A 21,393-nucleotide genomic window follows, 5' to 3' on the forward strand; every position below is an offset into this window, starting at 1 on the left:
AAACATTCAGGTGCACGTGCCTCTTTGGATCACTACATTTGTATCTTTAGGGTAAATACCCAGTAGTGTGATTGCTGGCTCCTAGGGTAGCTCTATTTTCAACTTTTTGAGGAACCTCCATGCTGTTTTCCAGAGTGGCTGCACCAACTTGCATTCCCACCAATAGTGTAGGAGGGTTCCCCTTTCTCCGTATCCTTGGCAACATCCGTCATTTCCTGACTTGTTTATTTTAGCCATTCTGACTGATGTGAGGTAGTATCTCATTGTGGTTTTGATTTGTATTTCCCTGATACTGAGTGATATGGAGCAGTTTTTCATGTGTCTTTTGGCCATCTGGATGTCGTCTTTGCAGAAATGTCTGTTCATGTTTTCTGCCCATTTCTTGATTGGATTATTTGTTCTTTGGGTGCTGAGTTTGATAAGTTACCTATAGATTTTAGATACTAACCCTTTATCTGATATGTCATTTGCAAATATCTTCTTCCATTTTTTCAGTTGTCTTTTGGTTTTGTTGACTGTTTCCTTTGCTGTACAAAAGCTTTTGTTCTTGCTGAAGTCCCGATAGTTCATTTTTGCCCTTGCATTCCTTGCCTTTTGCCATGTTTCTAGGAAGAAGTTGCTATGGCTGAGATCGAAGAGGTTGCTACCTGTGTTCTCCTTAAGGATTTTGATGGATTCCTCTCTCACATTGAGGTCCTTCATCCATTTTGAGTCTATTTTTGTGCGTGGTGTAGGGAAATGGTCCAGTTTCATTCTGCATGTGGCTGTTCAATTTTCCCAACACCATTTGTTGAATAGACTTTTTCCCCCTCATTGGACATTCTTTTTTTTTTTTTTCATTTATTTATTTTCAGCATAACAGTATCATTATTTTTTCACCACACCCAGTGCTCCATGCAATTCGTGCCCTCTATAATACCCACCACCTGGTTCCCCCAACCTCCCACACCCCCACCACTTAAAACCCCTCAGATTGTTTTTCAGAGTCCATAGTCTCTCATGGTTCACCTCCCCTTCCAATTTCCCCCAACTCCCTTCTTCTAACTCCCCACGCCCACCATGCTATTTGTTATGCTCCACAAATAAGTGAAACCATATGATAATTGACTCTGTCTGCTTGACTTATTTTACTCAGCATAATCTCCTCCAGTCCCGTCCATGTTACTACAAAAGTTGGGTATTCATCTTTTCTGATGGAGGCATAATACTCCATAGTGTATATAGACCACATCTTCCTTATCCATTCATCCGTTGAAGGGCATCTTGGTTCTTTCCACAGTTTGGTGACCGTGGCCATTGCTGCTCTAAACATTGGGGTACAGATGGCCCTTCTTTTCATGACATCTGTATCTTTGGGGTTAAATACCCAGTAGTGCATTGGCAGGGTCATAGGGAAGTTCTATTTTTAATTTCTTGAGGAATCTCCTCACTGTTCTCCAAAAAAGCTGCACCAACTTGCATTCCCACCAACAGTGTAAGAGGGTTCCCCTTTCTACACATCCCCTCCAACACATGTTGTTTCCTGTCTTGCTAATTTTGGCCATTCTAACTGGTGTAAGGTGATATCTCAATGTAGTTTTAATTTGAATCTCCCTGATGGCTAGTGATGATGAACATTTTTTTCATGTGTCTGATAGCCATTCTGTTGTCTAGATCATTTATTTTATCTTCCACTTGATCTACCCTGCTGCTGATGTTCTCTGTTGCATTTTTCATTTCATTCATTAAATTCTTCAGCTCCAGAATTTGTTTGGTTATTTTTTATGATTTCTTATCCATTTGTTAAATTCCTCATTTTGTTCATGTGTTGTTTTCCTGGTTCTACTGAATTATATTTCTGTGTTTCCTTATAGCTCAGGTCATAACAGCCCCCCTGCTGGGCCAGGGCCAGGCTTTCATCTATGTTTGTTCTGATATTGTTACTGGTGGCACTGCCTGCCAAGTGGGTCTTCTTACCACCCTCCCTTGTCTCTTAGGAAGAGGATGTGGCCATTTTATATAGGTGGTTGGCCTTCATCCTTTTGTCCCATGACGTGAAGGTACCCTGGTCCTTCAGTGCATGGTGGGATGACCACCTTCCCCTCTGAGGTAAGATGTAGTCTTGCCTTATGCCTGGTTGTTGGGTTATCAGCAAAGCAACTCTCCCTTCTTCTTGCCTTAGTGATGGTGTGTGGTGAGGCAGCCTGGGTTACTGAGGGACCACAGTGGGAAGAGGCCTGCTGGCCCCATGCACTGTAGCCATACAAACATTAAGAGGCCAGCTGAAAGTGTAGGACAATCAGGCCCCTACTGGAAAGAATGGTGCAATTGAACTTCAGTGTCAGAGCCTGTCGAGTCTGGTTCTCTCTTAAGTAGAGAGAATATAATGGCTCTTGCCGAGCTGGTGTTGTGCCTTGGGGAAACACTGGGTGTTCCCAGTTCTTAAGTACTGGCACTGCCATCAGAGGGAATTTCCAGCATCCATTACTGTTCTAGAGTCTACTCCAAGCTCACACATGTTTTTCTGCAAATGTCCATGTGAACCTTTTCTTTCTTTCTTTTAACATTTTAAATTTTAATTTAATTTTATTTTGTTTTTCCAATGTTCCAAGATTCATTGTTTATGCGCCACACCCAGTGCTCTATGCAATATGTGCCCTCCTTAATACCCAGCACCTGGCTCACCCAACCTTGCTCCCCCATCCCCTCCAAAACCCTCAGTTTGTTTCTCAGAGTCCACAGTCTCTCATGCTTCATCTCGCCTCCGATTTCCCCCAGTACACTTTTTATTTCCTTCTCCTAATGTCCTCCATGTTATTCCTTGTGCTTCACAAGTAAGTGAAACCATATGATAATTGACTTTCTCTGCTTGAAGTTTGCTTAAGAAATTCTGAAAAGAATGGAAGGGGGTGTGCTTACTGAGCGGGGTGGGGTGGAGGTGGTGGTGGCCTGGGTTCTGTGGGCCTTACCTAGTGCACCTGGGCCAGAATGAGCCAGGAAGGACATGTAAATTCAGAGCTCCTCAGGGTGATAGCACCATCCTCATAGAATTGGGGGGCCCTGACAATGAGGGTGTCTGCTCTTCTTGCCGCCCATCCCCCATGTCACCTGATGCCCTCATGACTTTTCCTCCTTTCCAGAGTCTCCCATGTGCAGAACAGGCAGATAGTTGTGCCTGAAGCATGCGTCTAGCTGGAGTCATTGAGACCCACCTTGTTGCTCCTTGTTTGGGGGGCTGCCACCTCACTTAAGTCAGTCCCATCACTGCTTTTGAGGTTTGAGCATCATGGACACTTCACACAAAATTCAGAAACCCGCTTTCTTTTCAAGATCAAGCACTGTGTTCCCACCTTAGTCTCACAGTTTGGCAGGTGACTGTATGTTGCTAAACAAAAATCCCCAGGTCAGGTGTATTCATGCATATCTGAGGCAGAACAGGTCATACCCCACTTGGGCTGTGTTGGCATTTCTGATTCCAGAGCAACTCTGTAGCATTGCTTATCCTCCAAGGCAAGAGGACAGTATGGAAAGGTGGTGGAAACAGTTGAGACCACCCATGTATACCTGGCTTCTTTGAGGGTTGTGAAAAAGAAAGTAGACATACCTAATATGGTATTTTCTTCCTGCCCTGGAAATAATGTCCATTTGATGATGTGTGGCCAGAGACCACTCATTTTGGAAAATGTTGCAAGGAAGTTGTGGGAAACTTCAAACAATGTGTTTTTCTAATCTTTATTTCAACCTTTAAGATTATTTCTTTATTTCAACCTTTAAGATATAGACACATGAAAAAAGTTTTTGGTAACATCCTAATTCTCTAAATGTATTTGGGGAGTTGTGGCCACCTTTTGTGGTTCTCCAAGGCTAGAAGAGTTAACAAATGGCATGTTTTCTTTTACCGTGGTAGCCAAGCTTATGTAGTTTCTTAGCAGAAATGTTTGCAATATGCAATAGGAATTTATACCTTATGAACTTAGCACTGAAAATTTAGTAACACAATTATTCTTATTTTCCTTTTTGAGGAGAAACTCAACCTGTCTTCCTAGGCAACACAGGATCAATTGGTGATTTGGTTGACCTTCATATGAATACATGTTCACAGCCTGCAGCTGTGGAACTTTAGTTCTGGGTCAGAGTCAGTATGTTTTATATGCTTGAAGACTATACCAGATGACATCTTGAGGTGCCTTTAAGCTCGAGGATCTATAATTTTGTGGTACATAAGCCATGCCAGAAAATTAACTCGGTACTATTTGGGTATCACCTAAAGAGAAAATATATGATTTGTACATATACATTCTCCTTGGGTCACATAGTGCATGATGGGCCTTGCAAAGGGAATATACCATATACATAACAATAATGGTAAGATATCAGCAAGAACAAGCAGCCAGGACTGACAACATACACATTAAGGGCAGAAAAAACTAAGTATTGGAGGCAGGGTGCTAGGTAGTAGATTGCTCCCATCATATCACAGGCTATCTGACAAAGTAGGGTAATGGCCTGGGGTCAAGGGTGATGATTAGGAGCATATAATACAATCCAACCCAGTTCACCCACCAGCCAAAATGTTTACCTCTGCACCCAAATATACTTCTCCCAAGATGCCCTAAAGTTCTCACCTTTTCCAGCCTCCTGGTTCAATCCAAGAGCTATAAACTTTGAGTGCAAATTCTCTTTCATTCACATTGTGAACTACTGCGAGATGGGGATGACATACAACCCACCTTTCACTCTGGGAGGGCACTGTGAGGAAACCCACAGGCCTACAGGGAACCTACTCAGTGGGTATTGCCTAAAAGCCCATTCCACCTTCTACCTCACACCTCACAACTCATGTTCCAGCATCCACTTCTTCACACCCCCCATGTTCCAGCATGATCTCATTAAGCCCTTAATGAGATCTTAAGGATGTTCCAGCATCCACCTCACACCTCACACCCCTCCATGTTCCAGTACCATATCTCACCTCACAGCCCCATGTTCTAGCATCCACCTCACATCCCCCATCACACCTCACAACCCCATGTTCCAGCACCCACTTCTTTCCTCACAGCCCCATATTCCAGCATCCACCTCACACTTCACAGCCCCCATGTTCCAGCACCCACCTCACACATCTCCATGCTCCAGCACCACCTCACACCTCATAGCCCCATCTTCTAGCATCCACCTCTCGCCTCACAGCCCCATATTCCAGCATCCACCTCACACCTCACAGCCCCATATTCCAGCATTCACCTCACATCCCCATCACACCTTACAACTCCATGTTCCAGTACCCACCTCTTACCTCATAGCCCCCTTTTCCATCATCCACCTCACACCACACAACCTCTTATTCCAGCATTCACCTCATACCTCACAGCTTCTGTGTTTTAGCAGCTGCCTCAGCCATGTACCCAAACCTCCAAGCTCATCCATACATTTTTGGCATCTTACCTCTTATTAAAGATTTTCTACTAAATAAATTGAATTGCCATTTTCTTTTTTTTTTTAAGATTTTGTTTATTTATTTGACAGAGAGAAATTACAAGTAGACGGAGAGGCAGGCAGAGAGAGAGAGGGAAGCAGGCTCCCTGCTGAGCAGAGAGCCCGATGCGGGACTCGATCCCAGGATCCTGAGATCATGACCTGAGCCGAAGGCAGCGGCCCAACCCACTGAGCCACCCAGGCGCCCGAGTTGCCATTTTCTATCACATTTGATGTCAAGTCTTTTATGGACTACTTCCCAGCCTTGAAAGCCTTTTTCTATCTGTAGTGTCCTACTTCTGGACCCATTTCCAAATTAGTCAACATTTTCTGAGCACATTTGATGTGCTCACTCAAACATCCCAGTGACTTACAACCCACTGCTTTCTGCTCTGCTGGGACTTGATGAGAGGACTCTTGTCTGCACAGCACATCTGAAGCTCTGCTCAAATTGGCATTTGTCATGCCTGCTTGTGTGGCTTCAGTGGATTAGTGGGGCTGGGTACTGACTCCCAGATAGCCTGTGGTCCCTCCCAGGGTGCATGTTCTTTCATCTCTTTCTTCTGGATGCATCTTGAGAAGAGAATCCCAGTAGTAATTATGGTTTTGGAAACATTGTAGAGAGGCATATGTGAATCTATGTTTAACCAGCATCTCCCATGCCTGTTGGCCCACTAGGTCTTCTGTTGAGCTAAGATTATCAACACGTCAGGGAACTCAAGATCTTTGGAACACACTTAATGTTCCATCCATCTTCTGTGTCATGTGAGACTCAGTAGAGCATTGGCTGAAAGTGCTGCTAATGAGAAGGGAGCCTGTCAAGTGGGGTGCAGGGTGAGAGGTCATGGCTTGTTCCGGTGCCTGATCATTCCAGCCCAAAGTGGTTAGTCTGAGGACAGGGTGGGGCAGAAGACGAGAGAACGGTGATTCAAAGTGAGGATAATGTTTAGGTTCCAAAACACTGGTTCTTTTTTTTTTTTTTTTTAAAGATTTTATTTATTTATTTGACAGAGAGAAATCACAAGTAGATGGAGAGGCAGGCAGAGAGAGAGAGAGGGAAGCAGGCTCCCTGCTGAGCAGAGAGCCCGATGCGGGACTCGATCTCAGGACCCCGAGATCATGACCTGAGCCGAAGGCAGCGGCTTAACCCACTGAGCCACCCAGGCGCCCCCAAAACACTGGTTCTGATGAAGACCTGAATCACTGTGGTGTAGTTTGATAGTGTCACTTTCTCTGTCTCTCTTTCCCCCCTCCATCCTCCCTCTATCTTCTCATTCTTCTCCTTCCTCTTTTCTTCCTTCTTGCACTAGTATAAGACTACATTGTCATAATAACAGAATATGTAGTAATAGAATAACTGATATAACTGAATATAACTGATTTAAGCCCTTAATGAGATCATAAGGAATGCAGTTAAAGTGCAAGTCTATCATCACCTGTGCAATTTACTTCATAATACATTGAAAGTGGTTGTCTTTATTACCAGAGGCTCTGCGATTAGTTGGAATCTGCATTGCCCAGAATAGTTTATTGACATTTTGAAACAATTTTGCCTGTGTTATTTGTAAAAATAATATTTAAAAAGGTATTGCTTCACATAAAAGTGATCTCTGTGAGCAGTTTTGAGAAAAGTTGCATTTCAATGTAGTTTTTGAACTTAATTTTATGTTTCTGTAATATATCACACATAGCAGGCAAAATATAGAGATACATTGTTGTTCATGAAAGCTGTTTCTAAAATGATTTGAAACCTCTGAACAGAATGCATTTATGTACAGACTTCATGAAATTATGTACTGTGCTTTATTATCTTTCATGAAGCTTTCAAAGATTTTCATGTAAAGTGTATTAAAAACTATTTTTGACAAATTAGAAAAATGTTCTATGTAATACTTTTCAAAAATAGAAAAAATAAGACAAATGTAACCTGCCTTGGAACCGTGGTGAGAAGGAAAAGAGCTTTGCTTCTTGGCAACCTGCCTCATTGGATTAAACAAAAACAGGGGAAATTAACATACACTCAGGTTGCTTAGAGCTCACTCAAGGCTCCATGCTGTCTTAAAGTTTGTTGATCTGCAACATTTTCCTATAATTCTTTCTCACTGTTCTTTATTCTTTCTCATATACACACGTACAAAGCAGGAAATACATGCAACTTATTTTGGCAAGTAGTTGGTTTGTTTTGAATGAGAAATATGAAATTAAATCTAAATCTCTTCTGACCATGGCCCAATTGCCTGGCCCTGATTCTGGCCCCACCACTCCTTCTTTTCTGTCCCTGACACTGAAGCCCCTTTTGGCCCTGACACCTATTCAGAGCTGACTCTCCCCTCCTTCTCTGGGTGTCCTGTGTTCTGACCGTGACATACTTGAAGGCCCCTTTGGCCCAGGACCTCACTCACTCTGTTTACCAAACACTCATTTCTTGTTTACAAGGAGTGGACTCCACACAGCCACGGCACTCCTGTCTCTTTACTGCTGAATCCTCAGTGCTTCGAGCAGTGAGCAGTGCACTGTTGTTCTTTTTCAATTAACGTGGGCATTTTGTTGTGAAAGCTTCTTATAGCTGAATAGGATCCTACATTCTCTTCTTGTTTTAAGTTTAGCAGTGTCTTGGAGGAGAGAAGTAGGCCTTTTTTTTTTTTTAAATTAAAGGTTTAATTTTTACATAGCTGCCTATTCATACAGAGTTGAAAGAAATACAGTGATTCCCTGTACTCTTTATCCACTTTCCCCTGAGGGTAATATTTTGTAACTGTGGAGATGGGAGACATTTCCCTTTTTTCTAGCCTACATTCTTTGGCTAATCTTTTAGGGTTCTCAGAGTCAATTCTAGCATGGGAATCCTCACCAACACTAAGCAATTGTCAGACACCCTACTGGTGTCCGAGAACTTAACTCAATTATGACACTATCTACGCAGTGATAAAATCAGATTCCACAGGTTAAGCATTCAGTGTCCTCTCCCAACTTCAGAAACCAATCATAAGCCCCAGGCTTCTGACCAACTGGCAACAAATTCGAGGTTCCAACAACTTTCTCCTTAGGTCTGATTAATTTGCTGGAGTGGCTCACGAAACTCAGGGAAACACTTACTTATATCTACCAGTGCATTGAAGAATGTGAAGAGATACACAAGGCAAGGTGTCCAAGAAAAGAGCTTCTGATCTCATGGAGCTTGGGTCCCAGCTTGATGGCATGTGAAAGTATTCTGGTTCCCCAAGCATGGAAGCTCTCTGAAAACAAGGACCAAAAGCTATCCTTTTGGATTTTTATGGAGGTTTAATTATATAATAATGATTAAATAAGTCATTGGCTATTGGCTGATTCATCCCCTCTATCCTCTCTGGAGTTTGGGGAGTGAGACTAGCAGTTTTAATCCTCTAGTCACATGGTTGATCTTCCTGCCCTTGAGTGGGGTCCAAAAGTCACTGTCATTAATAAGACACTGATTTTATTATTAATTAATTAATTTATATTTACTTATTTAAATGTTCAATTTAAATTCCAGTTAGTTAACATACAGTGTAATATTAGTTTTGGTGTACAATATAGTGATCCAACACTCCTATATAACACCTGGTGCTCATCATGACATGTAGACTCCTTTTTTTTTTTAAAGTTTTTATTTAACTTCTGGTTGACATATAGTGTCATATTAGTTTCAGGTGTACAATTTAGTGTTCTGTATAACACCTGGTGCTCATCAACACTAGTGCACTCTTTTTTAAAAAAACAAAAAACAAAAAACAAAAAACAAAACACTAGTGCACTCTTTAATCTCATTTCACTTTTATAGCTCTGAAATGTTTTCAAGAACTGTGGATGAAGATTAGATATATCTGAGAAAAAATTGTTGGTCATCCAAATAACAAAAGATATATTTTTTATCATCATTATATCACAGTTTGCTAATTAAGTTGACAGAAGGTAGATTACTAGGAGAATACAAACCAATTTTGTACATATAGGAGCCCCCCTCCAAATATGAGACTCAAAGAAATAAGCAAAGTAGCCAGCTTTTACATATTTTAGAGAAGAAAATAATACATTTTTGAAGAATTGACAAGAGAAAAGAGTTTGAGTTTGGGTAGTAAGTCAGTGAAGTAACACGACTTGTTTACATAGCCTTCTCAGCCCTGAATTCCCTATTTCTGGTGATGAGGATGGCATCTATTCTCCTGGTATAGGGAAAATACCTTTCACATAGGATATTTATTAATTTTTTTTTTTCAGGGGGACAAAAAACGTTTAGAGTGTCTTTTTTGTAACAGCTGTTTCTCAAATAATATTAAGGAGGACACATATTGCATGGAGCACTAGGTGTGGTGAATAAACAATGAGTCTTAGGACACTGAAAAAAATAAAATAAAATTAAGATGTTAGAAAAAAAATCAATATGCCAAAATGGCATATTATGGGTCTAGCATATTCAGCTCCTCTTTATAAAACTATAGTAGAAAATCACAACCAGGATATTAATGTAGCCATTCAAGATACAGGATATCTCCATTCCTGCCAAGGACCCCTCATGTTGCCCTTTTATATCCACATCCAATTCCTTCCATTCCTTACAATCCCCTTCCCACTGACAATTACTAATTTGCCCACTATTTCTGTAATTTTATCATTTCAAGAATGTTGCTTCTATCAGTGGTTTGTACCTTTTCACCATGATGTAGATGTTTCACCACTCACCTCTTGAAGGACATCTGGCTTATTTCTAGTTTGGGGCAGTTACAAATAAAGCTGCTATGATTATTCATGTACAGGGTTTGTGTGAACATGGGTTTTCATTTCCCTAGAATAAAATGTGTGGGATGGAATTGATGGGTTATAAGGTAGTTGCATGTTTAGTTTTTTGGACCATTTTCATTCCTACCAACACTCCTCACTCAACATGTGAGTGAGCCAGTCTCTGCATCCTCACGAGCATTTGGTGTTGTTTCTACTTTTTATTTTAGCTATTCTCAGAGATGTGCTGGGAAATCTCATTGTTTCTAGCCCTAAAGCCCCTTCTGGACTCTGTGGGAGAAACATCTGCCCTCTGTTCTCCCTCCAGCTTGTTCTGAGGTGCAGACCAAAGGTTGTGTTTAGTTCCCTGTGGATCATGAACTCTGTGAGGGAGCATGGTTGGCTTTAGTTTCCTGGCCATTCCCTGAGCACAGTTGTCTGTCACTGCCTGGACATGGTGCCTTGGTGTTATGTGAATAAGAAGCAGGCTCATTTGCATTTCATTTTGGAGGCAGCAGCCTCCTTCAGGGGTCCTGTGGGGGGATGGTGTGGTTCTTACCTCAGGAATCCCTGACAGGTGGGCAGAAGTGCTCCCTTCCATATCTCAAGGCCCTGAGTGTCCATCTGTGCTGAGGGCAGAAGTGCTCCCTGCTGTGTTCACCAGCCCTTAGCACCCATCTAAGTCTATTTGGGCTGCTATAATGCAATACCACTGATTAGGTGCCTCATCATCAATAAATTTATTTCTCACAGCTTTGGGGGATACAGAACATTCAGACTATATAATTAATTCTACCCCTGGCTTCTCAAAATTCATGTTCTTCTTAAATGCAAAATTCATTCTTCTACATATAGCTTCCAATTTTCCCAGCACCATTTATTGAAGAGACTGTCTTTTTTCCACTGTATATTTTTTCCTGCTTTGTTGAAGATTATTTGACCATAGGGTTGAGGGGCCATATCTGGGCTCTCTACTCTGTTCTATTGGTCTATCTGTCTGTTTTTATGCCAGTACCATGCTGTCTTGGTGATCACTGCTTTGTAGTAAAGCTTGAAATCAGGTAACGTGATGCTGCCTGTTTTATTTTTGTTTTTCAACATTTCCTTAGCAATTTTGGTTCCATACAAATTTTAGGATTATTTGCTCTAGCTCTTTGAAAAATACTGGTGGAGTTTTGATCGGAATGGCATTAAAAGTATAGATTGCTCTAGGCAGTATAGACAAAATTCATTCCATTTCAATAATCCTGTAAGTCCTAACTCATTCTAGCATTAACTTAAAAGTCTAAAGTCCAAAGTGTCATCTAAATAGCATCTAAATCAGATTTGGATGAGAGTCAATGTATATCTGGAAACAAATTTCTCCCAGCTTTGAACCAAAGATGTTGAATCTGTGAACTCAAACATGTTATGTGCTTCCAAAATGCAATGGTTGAACAGGCATAGGGTAGATATCCCCATTCCAGAAGGCAGATACAGGAAAGAAGGAAGGATTGATAGGTCCCCCAGAAAATCCAAAACCAGTAAGGGTTCTGCCTTCTGCTTTGGGTAACCCTGTCCCCATGACTTTGCTGGGCACACCCCATTCTGATGTCTGGAACCAAAGGCTTGTGGTCTACAGCTGTTCTGGGTTTGCCCTAGCAGGGTCTTCCTGCTGTGATCTTGTGCTCTTGGTGATCCTATGCCTGGGTCCAAAACTGAGGCTCCAGGGTTTCCATTCTTCAAAATCTAGGTGGAGATAGCCATGACCCTGTGCATTACTGAGTACACCAGATCCACTGGAGCCCACAATGTGAAGAAGTGCCAAGCACCACTGGCCCACCCTTTGAAAGCCTACATGGCAATATAGGCCCTTGTACTGTGGGTCTAAAATGGGAGGGGCAACACTGATAATCTCTGAAATGTTTCCTGGGTTGTTCTTTCACGGTGATGGATGGTAGGTCTTGGCTTCTGTTTAGATGGCTGACTATTCTCTGCCTTGTCTTGTTGAATAGCTCCTAGCTTCTGTTGAGATGTCAGATCCAAACTGATAACCCTACCAAATTTGGCCATGCCCTTTGTGTTCATTCCTAAATAAACTTTCTCACTTTTTTCAGTTTGGATAGCCTGAAAATTACAAATTTCAAAGTTCAACTTCTTATTTATTTATTTATCTTTTGTGGCGAGAAGGGAAGGGGTATCTTTACTAGAGGTCTTATTTTCCAAAGTAAATCTTAATTTTTTTTTAATATGTTAAATTTACATTTTTATTGTTATGTTAATCACCATACAGTGATTAACACCAACATTTTCTCATTAGTTTTGTTAGTGTTCCATGATTCATTATTTGTGTGTAATACTCAGTGCTGATTAAAACACATGCCCTCCTTAGTACCATCACCAGGCCACCCCATCCTCCCATTCCCTTCCACTCTGAAACCCTCAGGTTGTTTCCCAGAGTCCATAGTCTCTTATGGTTTATCTCCTCCTCTAATCATTCCTACCTCCTTTCAGTTTTCCCATCCTTCCCCTAATGTCGTCTGTGCTAATCCCTTATGTTCCACAAATGAATGAAACCATATAATTGTCTTTGCTTGACTTATTTCACTTAGCATAATCCCTTCCACTTCCATCCATGTCAATGAATAGTGAGCATTCATCCTTTCTGATGGTTGAGTAATATTCCCTTGTATATATGGACCACATCTCCTTCATCCATTCGTCTGTTAAAAGGCATCTTGGGTCCTTCCCCAGTTTGGCTATTGTGGACATTGCTGCATGAACATTTGGATGCATGTGCTCTTTCTTTTCTGATTAACAGTTCCATCTTTAAGTCATTTCTCACTTATCTCATTTTACTTCAAGCACTGAAGAGTAACCAGGCAGCTTTTTCATCTTTTTGCTTAGAAAACTCCTTAGCCAGTTAGCCAGTTAGCCAGTTAGCCAATTTCTTTCCTTACAGGTTCTACCTTGCACAAACTAGGATACAAACACAGTTCAACCAAGTCCTTTGCCACTTTATAACAAGGATCACCTTGTCTCCATTGTCCAATAACATGTTCCTCATTCTGTCTGAGACCTCCTCAGAATGGTCTTTACTGATATTTCCACCAACATTTTCTTCATGATCACTTACGTATTCTCTATGAAGACTGAGGCTTCTCTGAGGGCTTTCTTTTCTGAGTGCTCACCAAAATTGCTTTTAATGGTCTGTTAGTAGCAATGTAGGCTTTTCCTGGTGTGCCCTTCCATACTCTTCCACCCTCTACCCATTACCCAGTTCCAAAGCTGCTTCCACATTTTTAGGTATTATAGGAGTGTCCCCACTTTTCAGTATTCATTTCTTAGGCCTGCTGTAGCAAAATGCCACAAACTGGCTGGCTTATAAATGAAAGAAATTTATTTCATAGTTCTGGAGAATGGAAGGCAAGATCAAGATGAGGAGTCAGGTGAGGGGACTCTCCTGGGTTGCAGACTTTTCATTGTATCCTCATATGGTGGAAGAAGCAAGAGATCTCTCTGGATCCTCTTTTGTAATGGCACTTTTATTATCTTTTATAATCCATTCATGAGGAATCTGTTCTCATGACCTCATGACTTCCCAAAAGCCCACCTTCTAATATCATCATTTTAGGAATTAGAATTTCAACATATGAGTTTTGGGAGGACATAAACGTTCAGGCCACAGCAGCAACCATTAGCATGATACAGTTTTAGAATGTTCCATCACCCCATAAAGACATCCTGGGCCCATTTGCAGTCAGTCTCTATTGTTACCTCCAGCCTTAGGCAACCCCAATCTTTTTGTCTCTCTCTAAATTAATCTTTTCTGGATAGTTCATATAAATGGAATGATACAATATGCAGCCTTTTGTGTTTTATTTCTCTCACAGTTGCATTATGCATTTTGGGTTGATTTTTATTTTATTTTAATTTTTTCAGTGTTCCAAGATTCATTGTTTATGCACCACACCCAGTGCTCCATGCAATACATGCCCTCCTTAATACCCACCACCAGGCTCACCCATCCCCCCCATCCTCCCCTTCAAAACCTCAGTTTGTTTCTCAGAGTCCACAGTCTCTCATGCTTTGTCTCCCCCTCAGATTTACCCAATTCATTCTTAACATAGCATGTATCAATTGTTCCATGTTGTAACATCTACTACTTTTTCTTTATCCACTTACCATGGATAGACATTTGGAATGTTTTCAGTTTTTGTCTATTTTTAATAATGTTGCTATGAACATTTATGCTTTATGTGAATTATTCAAAGATAAATCAAGGTATAGTAAATTTCTAAGAGTTTATTTGACCAAAATAAGTTTGAATTGGGCATTGCCAAACTGGGAGTGCTTAGGAGTGCTCTACCGACAGGAGTTATGGGAAAGACTTATACAGGGAAAAGGGGGAAACAGCAAGGAAATGATTTGATTAGCTATAGCTTAAGTGTTTGCCATATTTGGGATGTCTAGTTGGCTGTTTATGATGAGTTGTCCTTAGATTTTCATTTCTTATCCTTGAGGCATTTATTATAGGCTTAGATTTTGGTTTGCTTAATGTAGGCTGCCAAGGTGTTGGAACCACTTCTGTTTAATGGCCTCATTTAATTAATTTAATTGGACATACATTTTTTCATTTCTTTTGAGTAAATTCCTAGGAGTGGAATTTCTGGTCATCTGGTAATTTATTATTTAACTTTTTAAGAAACTGCCAAACTTTTCTATAATGGCTGCACCATTTTACATTCCCACCAGCAATGTTGGAGGATTCCAGTTTCTCTGCATCTTTGCCTTTCTTCATATTTTGTCTCAGAAATTTCATGTTCATTTGAATTATAATTAAATAGAAAAAGTACTTTCATGATTCAGTGATAACACTGAAGTCTCAATTAGATTAAGCATTTGATTATATGCCTTTGGTTTAATAACGGTCTCAGCAATTGGGCAGAATTGATTTATGTTGTGGAACTAATGGTCTAGTTGCCTAGGGATGTATGGTAAATAATTAATGACAATTAACAGCATACTTCCTTACAGACCATACTTCAGCCTTCTGCTTCTACTTCTGGGTCATCTAATTATTCAGGAAATGAATTAGCTTTCTTTAAAAGGCAGACTGGTGCTATTTTTGTGTGTCTCTGGGGTGTCCAGGCTCTGAAACAGCAAGACCCATGATTTATTTATTTTGTCAATAGATAATGGTACAGAATGGCTGACATTAATGGATACAAATAGCAATATAGGTTTTTGTGCATTTTAAACCCCTGTGGACCAGAATGAAATAATTTTTTATATTCCTTTCCAGATTGTTCACAGAACCCTGGCAGCCATGTTGGGTTCCCTTGCGGCATTAGCAGCACTAGCAGTGATAGGAGATGTAAGTTGTAACATTTTGAACCAACAGCTTGCCACTCGATAGAGTATAAAATTCAAAGACAGTCCAGGAACTAAGTGTTAGCAGATTATTTTCATTCTTTTATATACTATTTCCACATTTATCCCTCAAGAACCATGCTAGAAGTATGAACTAACAAACCCTTCAACATTGATGAATATTTTTCATTTGACTTTATTGCAAACACATTTTTTTTATTCCTCATGTTAGTTGAGGAGAAGCTCATCATGGTTACTCATTTGCCCTGGGCTGTATAGCAGAGTGGTGTTAGAGTTGACTCTGGATGCTGTCAGCCCTTGGGAACTAGAGGGGGCCATCCTGCCTGGAGCAGAAGTGAGAAATGGTGAGGTTGGGGTTCTGTCTTGCAGATACCAGGAAGTCCCTAGAGATGTGTGTTTGGGGGTTGATGGCACCCCATCAGTGTCTGTATGTGGCTTGTCTGGCAAGAATATAGTAAAGAATGCAGGGAGGCAGGAGAGGCCAAGCACCCATTGGAGATGGAGGCCTGCCATTGTTTGAGGAGCAGCACACAGAACTGGATTTGAAAACAACTCTATAGAATCTAAAGGAGGGTTCTGCAAAGCACTACTACAGGCTGTTCAGTCAAGCAAAGAATAATAACTGGCTTAAAAAACTACGTGGAGCTATGGTTATTTATTTATTTATTTATTTATTTAATTTTTCTAGCCTAGAGTTGGTTTAAACAAATACTAACTTTAAGGGTAAAATGTCCCAGAGTCCTAGAGCTTACACATAAGCCACTGTTATTTCTATTAACTCTGAAGTGAAGTAGTAGTATAGTATTAGTTATTTAATTTAGAAAACATTAATGTAGCACACAGCCTGTGCTGTGGGTAGCTCCCTGAGCCACAGTGCAATCTTTCCCAACAACTAGAATCTCGAAGTGCCCTTGCTTCACACTCCATGTTCCCATTTCCCCGTGACTCCAGGCTTCCCTGCTCTGCAGGGTTGTTAGAAGAAAAAGTGAGTGTGGATGGACAACTGATGAGTAGGACATGTGTGTCCTTCAGTTATTGCCATCCTGGCTTCATGGTCCAACACCAAGGAAGATATATGGGGACCTCACTAACCTCAGGGATCAATCCTGCAATTCAGGTTGCAGTTCATGGAGTTTCCAGGGACAGGATTTAAGAAATTTGTTTTTCTTATAACTAAATGCATAGGCTTGACATTATTATGCCTTTAGTCACAAGTGGTTTTCCTTGATAATATACTCTAATTTCAAAGGCAAGGGGGTGGTATTTTCGACTATGGCCCAATGAATGGGCTTGCCATAAAGAATAGCACATTTTTAAAAAAAACTTATCACCAGGAGGATAATGTCCAACATTAATTAGGAAATATGTGCTTTGATTGCAGAGACCCAGCCTGACCCATGTGGTGGAGTGGATTGATTTTGAGACCTTGGCCCTGCTATTTGGCATGGTAATTACAATCTTCCCAGTGGGACAGGGCTCCAAGCCTGCTGTAACCCAGCACCCTCCCTTTTGCTGTTACTGCTGATAATCTTTCATTATATTAAATATATTGTACTGCTTGACAATTAGGGCTTGATTAAGAAGTGTTCATGCAGGTCTAGACAGTTTCTTCTGTGGAGGAATGGAATGACTGGTGCTCTGGTTAGTTAGGTGGAGAATTGTAGTTGTAGGCCTGTCTGATAATTAAGTAATATTGCCATTTAAAAAATTTAGCAAAATTTTAAAATGACCTTAAAATATAAAGTTAATTCTCTTAATATATAAAATGGAATATTTTAAATAAGTGAACCAAGTAAATTTTGGTGATTGGAAAAACACCTATAGTTACATGGAAAATGGAAGAAATTGTCCTTAAGTAATAGTTTGTGTGTCATAAACTGATTTAAATAGAATAAGTAAAATCTGATAAGGGCCTGGACAGCAGTGGGAATGCTGCATGTGTTCTTGAACAGACCCCAAAACAGATAACTGGTCTGAAGGAGGGTTTTCTCTTTCTGGACAAAAGACCTGCTTTGCATAAAGCAGGTTACTATATTTCTTCTTTTTCTTCTTCTTCTTCTTCTTCTTTTTTTTTTTTTTTTTTTTTTTTTGTAATTTTTATCCCCCTGGTAGTCAAAACAGAAGGCCATGCTACTGTAGGCTTTAATGTGATCCAAACTAGTTGCCTCCTCTCTGGGTAGGGTGTAAGGAGGCAAGGCAATGCTATGAACTTAGGCTTTAAAGAGAAACTCATAATTCTCTTGGTCCTGAAAAGTATATAGTAGAGCCTGGGCACCTGCAAAGGAGAAAGAAGACATAACAGATATCTCATAAAATAGTCTTAAAAACAAAACAAAACAAAACTTAGGGAAGTGTATATTTACCATTTTGTTAATATTTGAAACAGTTTGTAAAAAAACCCTTTAAATGGATGTTGTATTAGTTTCCTGGGGCTACCATAATAAAGTACCAGAGATTGATGGCTTCAAAAACAGAAATTTATTTCCTCACATTTCTGGAGGCTGGATTTCTGAGATTGAGGTGTACGCAGTTGGTACCTTCTGAGGTGTCTCTGCTTGAATTGTGGAGGACATCTTTCCCCTTGTATCTTTACCTGGTCTTCCCTCTGTGTGTGTGTCTGTGTGCTATCTCCTCTTCTTATAAGGATATCAGTCATACTGGATTAGGGCTTCACTTTAACTTATTCTGAGGTACTAGGGTTAGGATTTTACCATAGGAATTTGTTGGGGAAAGTGGCACAATTGAACCCATAACAAACGGTTTAATTTTTTTCTCAGTTGAAGTCAGTTCAGCAAGATTCTAGAATTTTGGAGGAGGAAAGATAGTCTATCTGTCCAGCCCCCTGCCTTTTCTTTATTTCGTGGCAGTCAGCCACCTGTGGGGCTACTTACCCAGTCCCCAAATCTCTGTCTCTTCTGGGTAGTATTGGCAGCAAATGTGTGGGCCAGCTTCCCACAACAATGGAGAACCATACAGGACCTACCTGTTCAATTCAGTCCATGCGAAGCATCTATTAGTGAGTGAAGCACCACATTCTACAGACAGCAACAGGTAGAGGTGGTCATTTGGGTTAGGAAGAACATCAGTGGTCACTATAGATGAGATAGATATTTGTATTGAGTCTAAATTCATTTTTGGAAATTTCTGTTTTATGCGTTTTATTTGAAAGATAGTATTGGACCTACTATTTTCTATGTAATTTACATAATTTAATTGAATTTTTACAACAGCCTTACAAGGAATAAAAAATTTAAAGGTGAGGCAAGAAAACTGAAATATAGAGGATTAAATAATTTTGTTTGTACAAGGTTAAACTACTTCTAAGTGGTAAAATTGGTACTTGAACCTGCATCTTCTTGCTCCAGTTTCAATACATTGGTATAATGCCATCTTGGGAGAGAGAATAAAGAATTTTCCAGAAAGTTCAGGCTGGTTGAAGTGTCTGGTTGATTAGATTTAGAGTAAATGGGACTTAATTTTTATTAGTGTCTGTGTGTCATCACTAGAAAGAAGCACAAGTTCTGGATTTATATACATTTATATACATCACTAGAAAGAAGCACAAGTTCTGGGTTTATATACATATATACATAGAGAATAAACATTTCAGTGTAACTGTTCTTTTTTGCATATCTTGATCAAATTGGTGATGAAACTGTTTCATTATTTTAGGAAACAAAATTTAACCCTGTTTAAAAATCTTAAAATGTTTAGTTGTTGCTTTTGTGGACACATAGGTACAGAAGGCCACATTCTGGCTCATTTCCTTTCCTGCTTCTAGCTTTGTGACTGCCAGCAAGTCATCTTCCATCTCTGCCCCCTGGTTTCCTGGTCTGTAACAGAGTAATGATGGGTACTACGTGGCTCAGTTGGTTGAATATCCAGCTCTTGGTTTGGCTTGAGTCATGGTCTCAGGGTCATGGGGTTGGGCCTTGCATCAGGCTCCATGCTCAGCTCAGAGTCTGCTTGTCCCTCTCGCTCTCTTCCTTTCCCTGTTTGCTCTTTTTATTTCTAACATAAATAAATAAAAATCTTTTTTTTTAAAGATTTTTATTTATTTATTTGACAGAGAGAGAGAGAGAGAGAGATCACAAGTAGGCAGAGAAGCAGAGGAAGGAGGGAAGCAGGCCCCCTGCTGAGCAGAGAGCCCCACGTGGGGCTCGATCCCAGGACCCTGGGATCATGACCTGAGCTGAAGGCAGAGGCTTAAAACACTGAGCCACCCAGGCGCCCCAATAAATAAAATCTTAAAAAAAACAACAACAACAGAGAGTAATGATAATACCTGATGTTTGTTGTGAAGATTAGGTGGAATGATAATGTACCTTGGGTGTATATCCCTGGACAAAAATATAGAGGGACAAACCTGCTCCATTCAGGAAGTTAGTGGACTGCATCTTGCTCTCAGCAAGAGAGCAAGAAGCTTGATGAAGAGGCAGCTTTCACGCAGAGGCCAGAGCTGAGATCTGTAACTGATCATTCTGACGTCTCAAAGATTGTCCATATCTCCTTTTTCTGTTTTCCCCACAGATGATCTTAGTAGCCATATTTTCAGAAACTGGATTTTTTGATTATTGTGCTGTAAAGGTAGGTTTGATGTGATATTTTATATTTATGGATTAATTAATTAATTTATTTTTTGCCATGACATATTCAGTTAATAAAACTACCATTTAAAGCAAATACTTTTTTTTCTTTTTCTTTTTTTTTTTAAAGCAAATATTTTAAAGTTCCATCCCCTTTTCAAAATCACAGCTGTAAGACTGGTACAGTTGTTGTACAGAGTTAGGTGGCTCTGAGCAACACTTCCCTTTTCTTGTCAAACTGAAAAAGGAGATAAAGGAAAAGGGTATTTGAGTTGAATGTTTGTGTAGCATTAGTTTAATTGGCAAGTTGAAAGCTACTTATCAAATACTGTTTTGAATTTTAGAACATCTAAATATTTTAAGTTATCAACTTCTGATTACTTGCTTTTTGGTGAAATGATTTCAGTGATTACTTTCTAATCATTGAACATACAAACATTCACTTTTATAAGTGTACTCCTGAGGAATCCACCAGCAAGTTCTGACAGCCAGACTGTGCACTGGAGCTAACACTCAGGGCTGGTGAGAGATCTTGCTATGCTTTACTAATGCAAAGGCTAATGTTGTGCTTGATTTTTTTTTTTTTTTTGTTGTTGAACTGGAAAGTTCTTTTAAAACATTATTTACTCATCAAAGCCTTTTGCAAACTCTGAATGATAGAACTATGCTATGATTTTTGCCATCTTCAGGTACTTTCAAATATCTGGCCTCTTCCTCTCAATATTGGTACTAAAAGTTCCCAAGATTTAAGTTGCCAACAATCACCAGGGTTAAGGGTCATGGCCCAGTCTGTCTAACCAAAAGGAGATTGTAAAATACGGGTAGTGTTAAAGGGATAGAGGGCCATAACCTTGTAATCAGTGAACCATCACAGGGCACTGTGAGAAGGAGAATCAGAGGGAAGGAATGTAAGCCATTGTGGGTTCAGAAAGTTCAGGTACAAAACATCATTTCCTCATCTTAGCAAATTTAGGAATTCATGGGTCTAAATTTTTCCACCATTCAGTGTTTTTTGGACCCTTCGTTCTTAGAACCCCTAATGAAAAGTCATATTTATTCTTCAACCCCACTGATCCTGGCTTGTTTTTTTCTATGTGTGTGCATCTCAGACATACCGACTATCTAGAGGAAGAGTATGGGCCATGGTCATCATGTTGTGTTTTATTGCCGCTGTCCTGTCTGCCTTCCTGGACAATGTCACCACATTGCTGCTTTTTACTCCTGTGACCATAAGGTAGGTAGGCAG

At 40.2% G+C, this 21,393-nt stretch overlaps 1 protein-coding gene across 7 annotated transcripts in view; it reads left to right on the forward strand.

The window, feature by feature from the left end:
- Positions 1-21,393, forward strand: part of OCA2 (OCA2 melanosomal transmembrane protein) — a 397,483-nt gene that overhangs the window by 119,574 nt on the left and 256,516 nt on the right. For all 7 annotated transcript variants that reach the window (XM_082736012.1, XM_082736013.1, XM_082736010.1 and 4 more), the window contains 4 exons: positions 15,473-15,544; positions 16,943-17,008; positions 20,092-20,148; positions 21,257-21,381. In XM_082736012.1, coding sequence (XP_082592138.1) covers positions 15,473-15,544; positions 16,943-17,008; positions 20,092-20,148; positions 21,257-21,381 — 320 coding nt within the window. The remainder of the gene's footprint in view (positions 1-15,472; positions 15,545-16,942; positions 17,009-20,091; positions 20,149-21,256; positions 21,382-21,393) is intronic.

This window comes from Mustela nivalis (assembly GCF_964662115.1).
Source record: "Mustela nivalis genome assembly, chromosome: 6".
NCBI classification, from domain to species: domain Eukaryota; kingdom Metazoa; phylum Chordata; class Mammalia; order Carnivora; family Mustelidae; genus Mustela; species Mustela nivalis.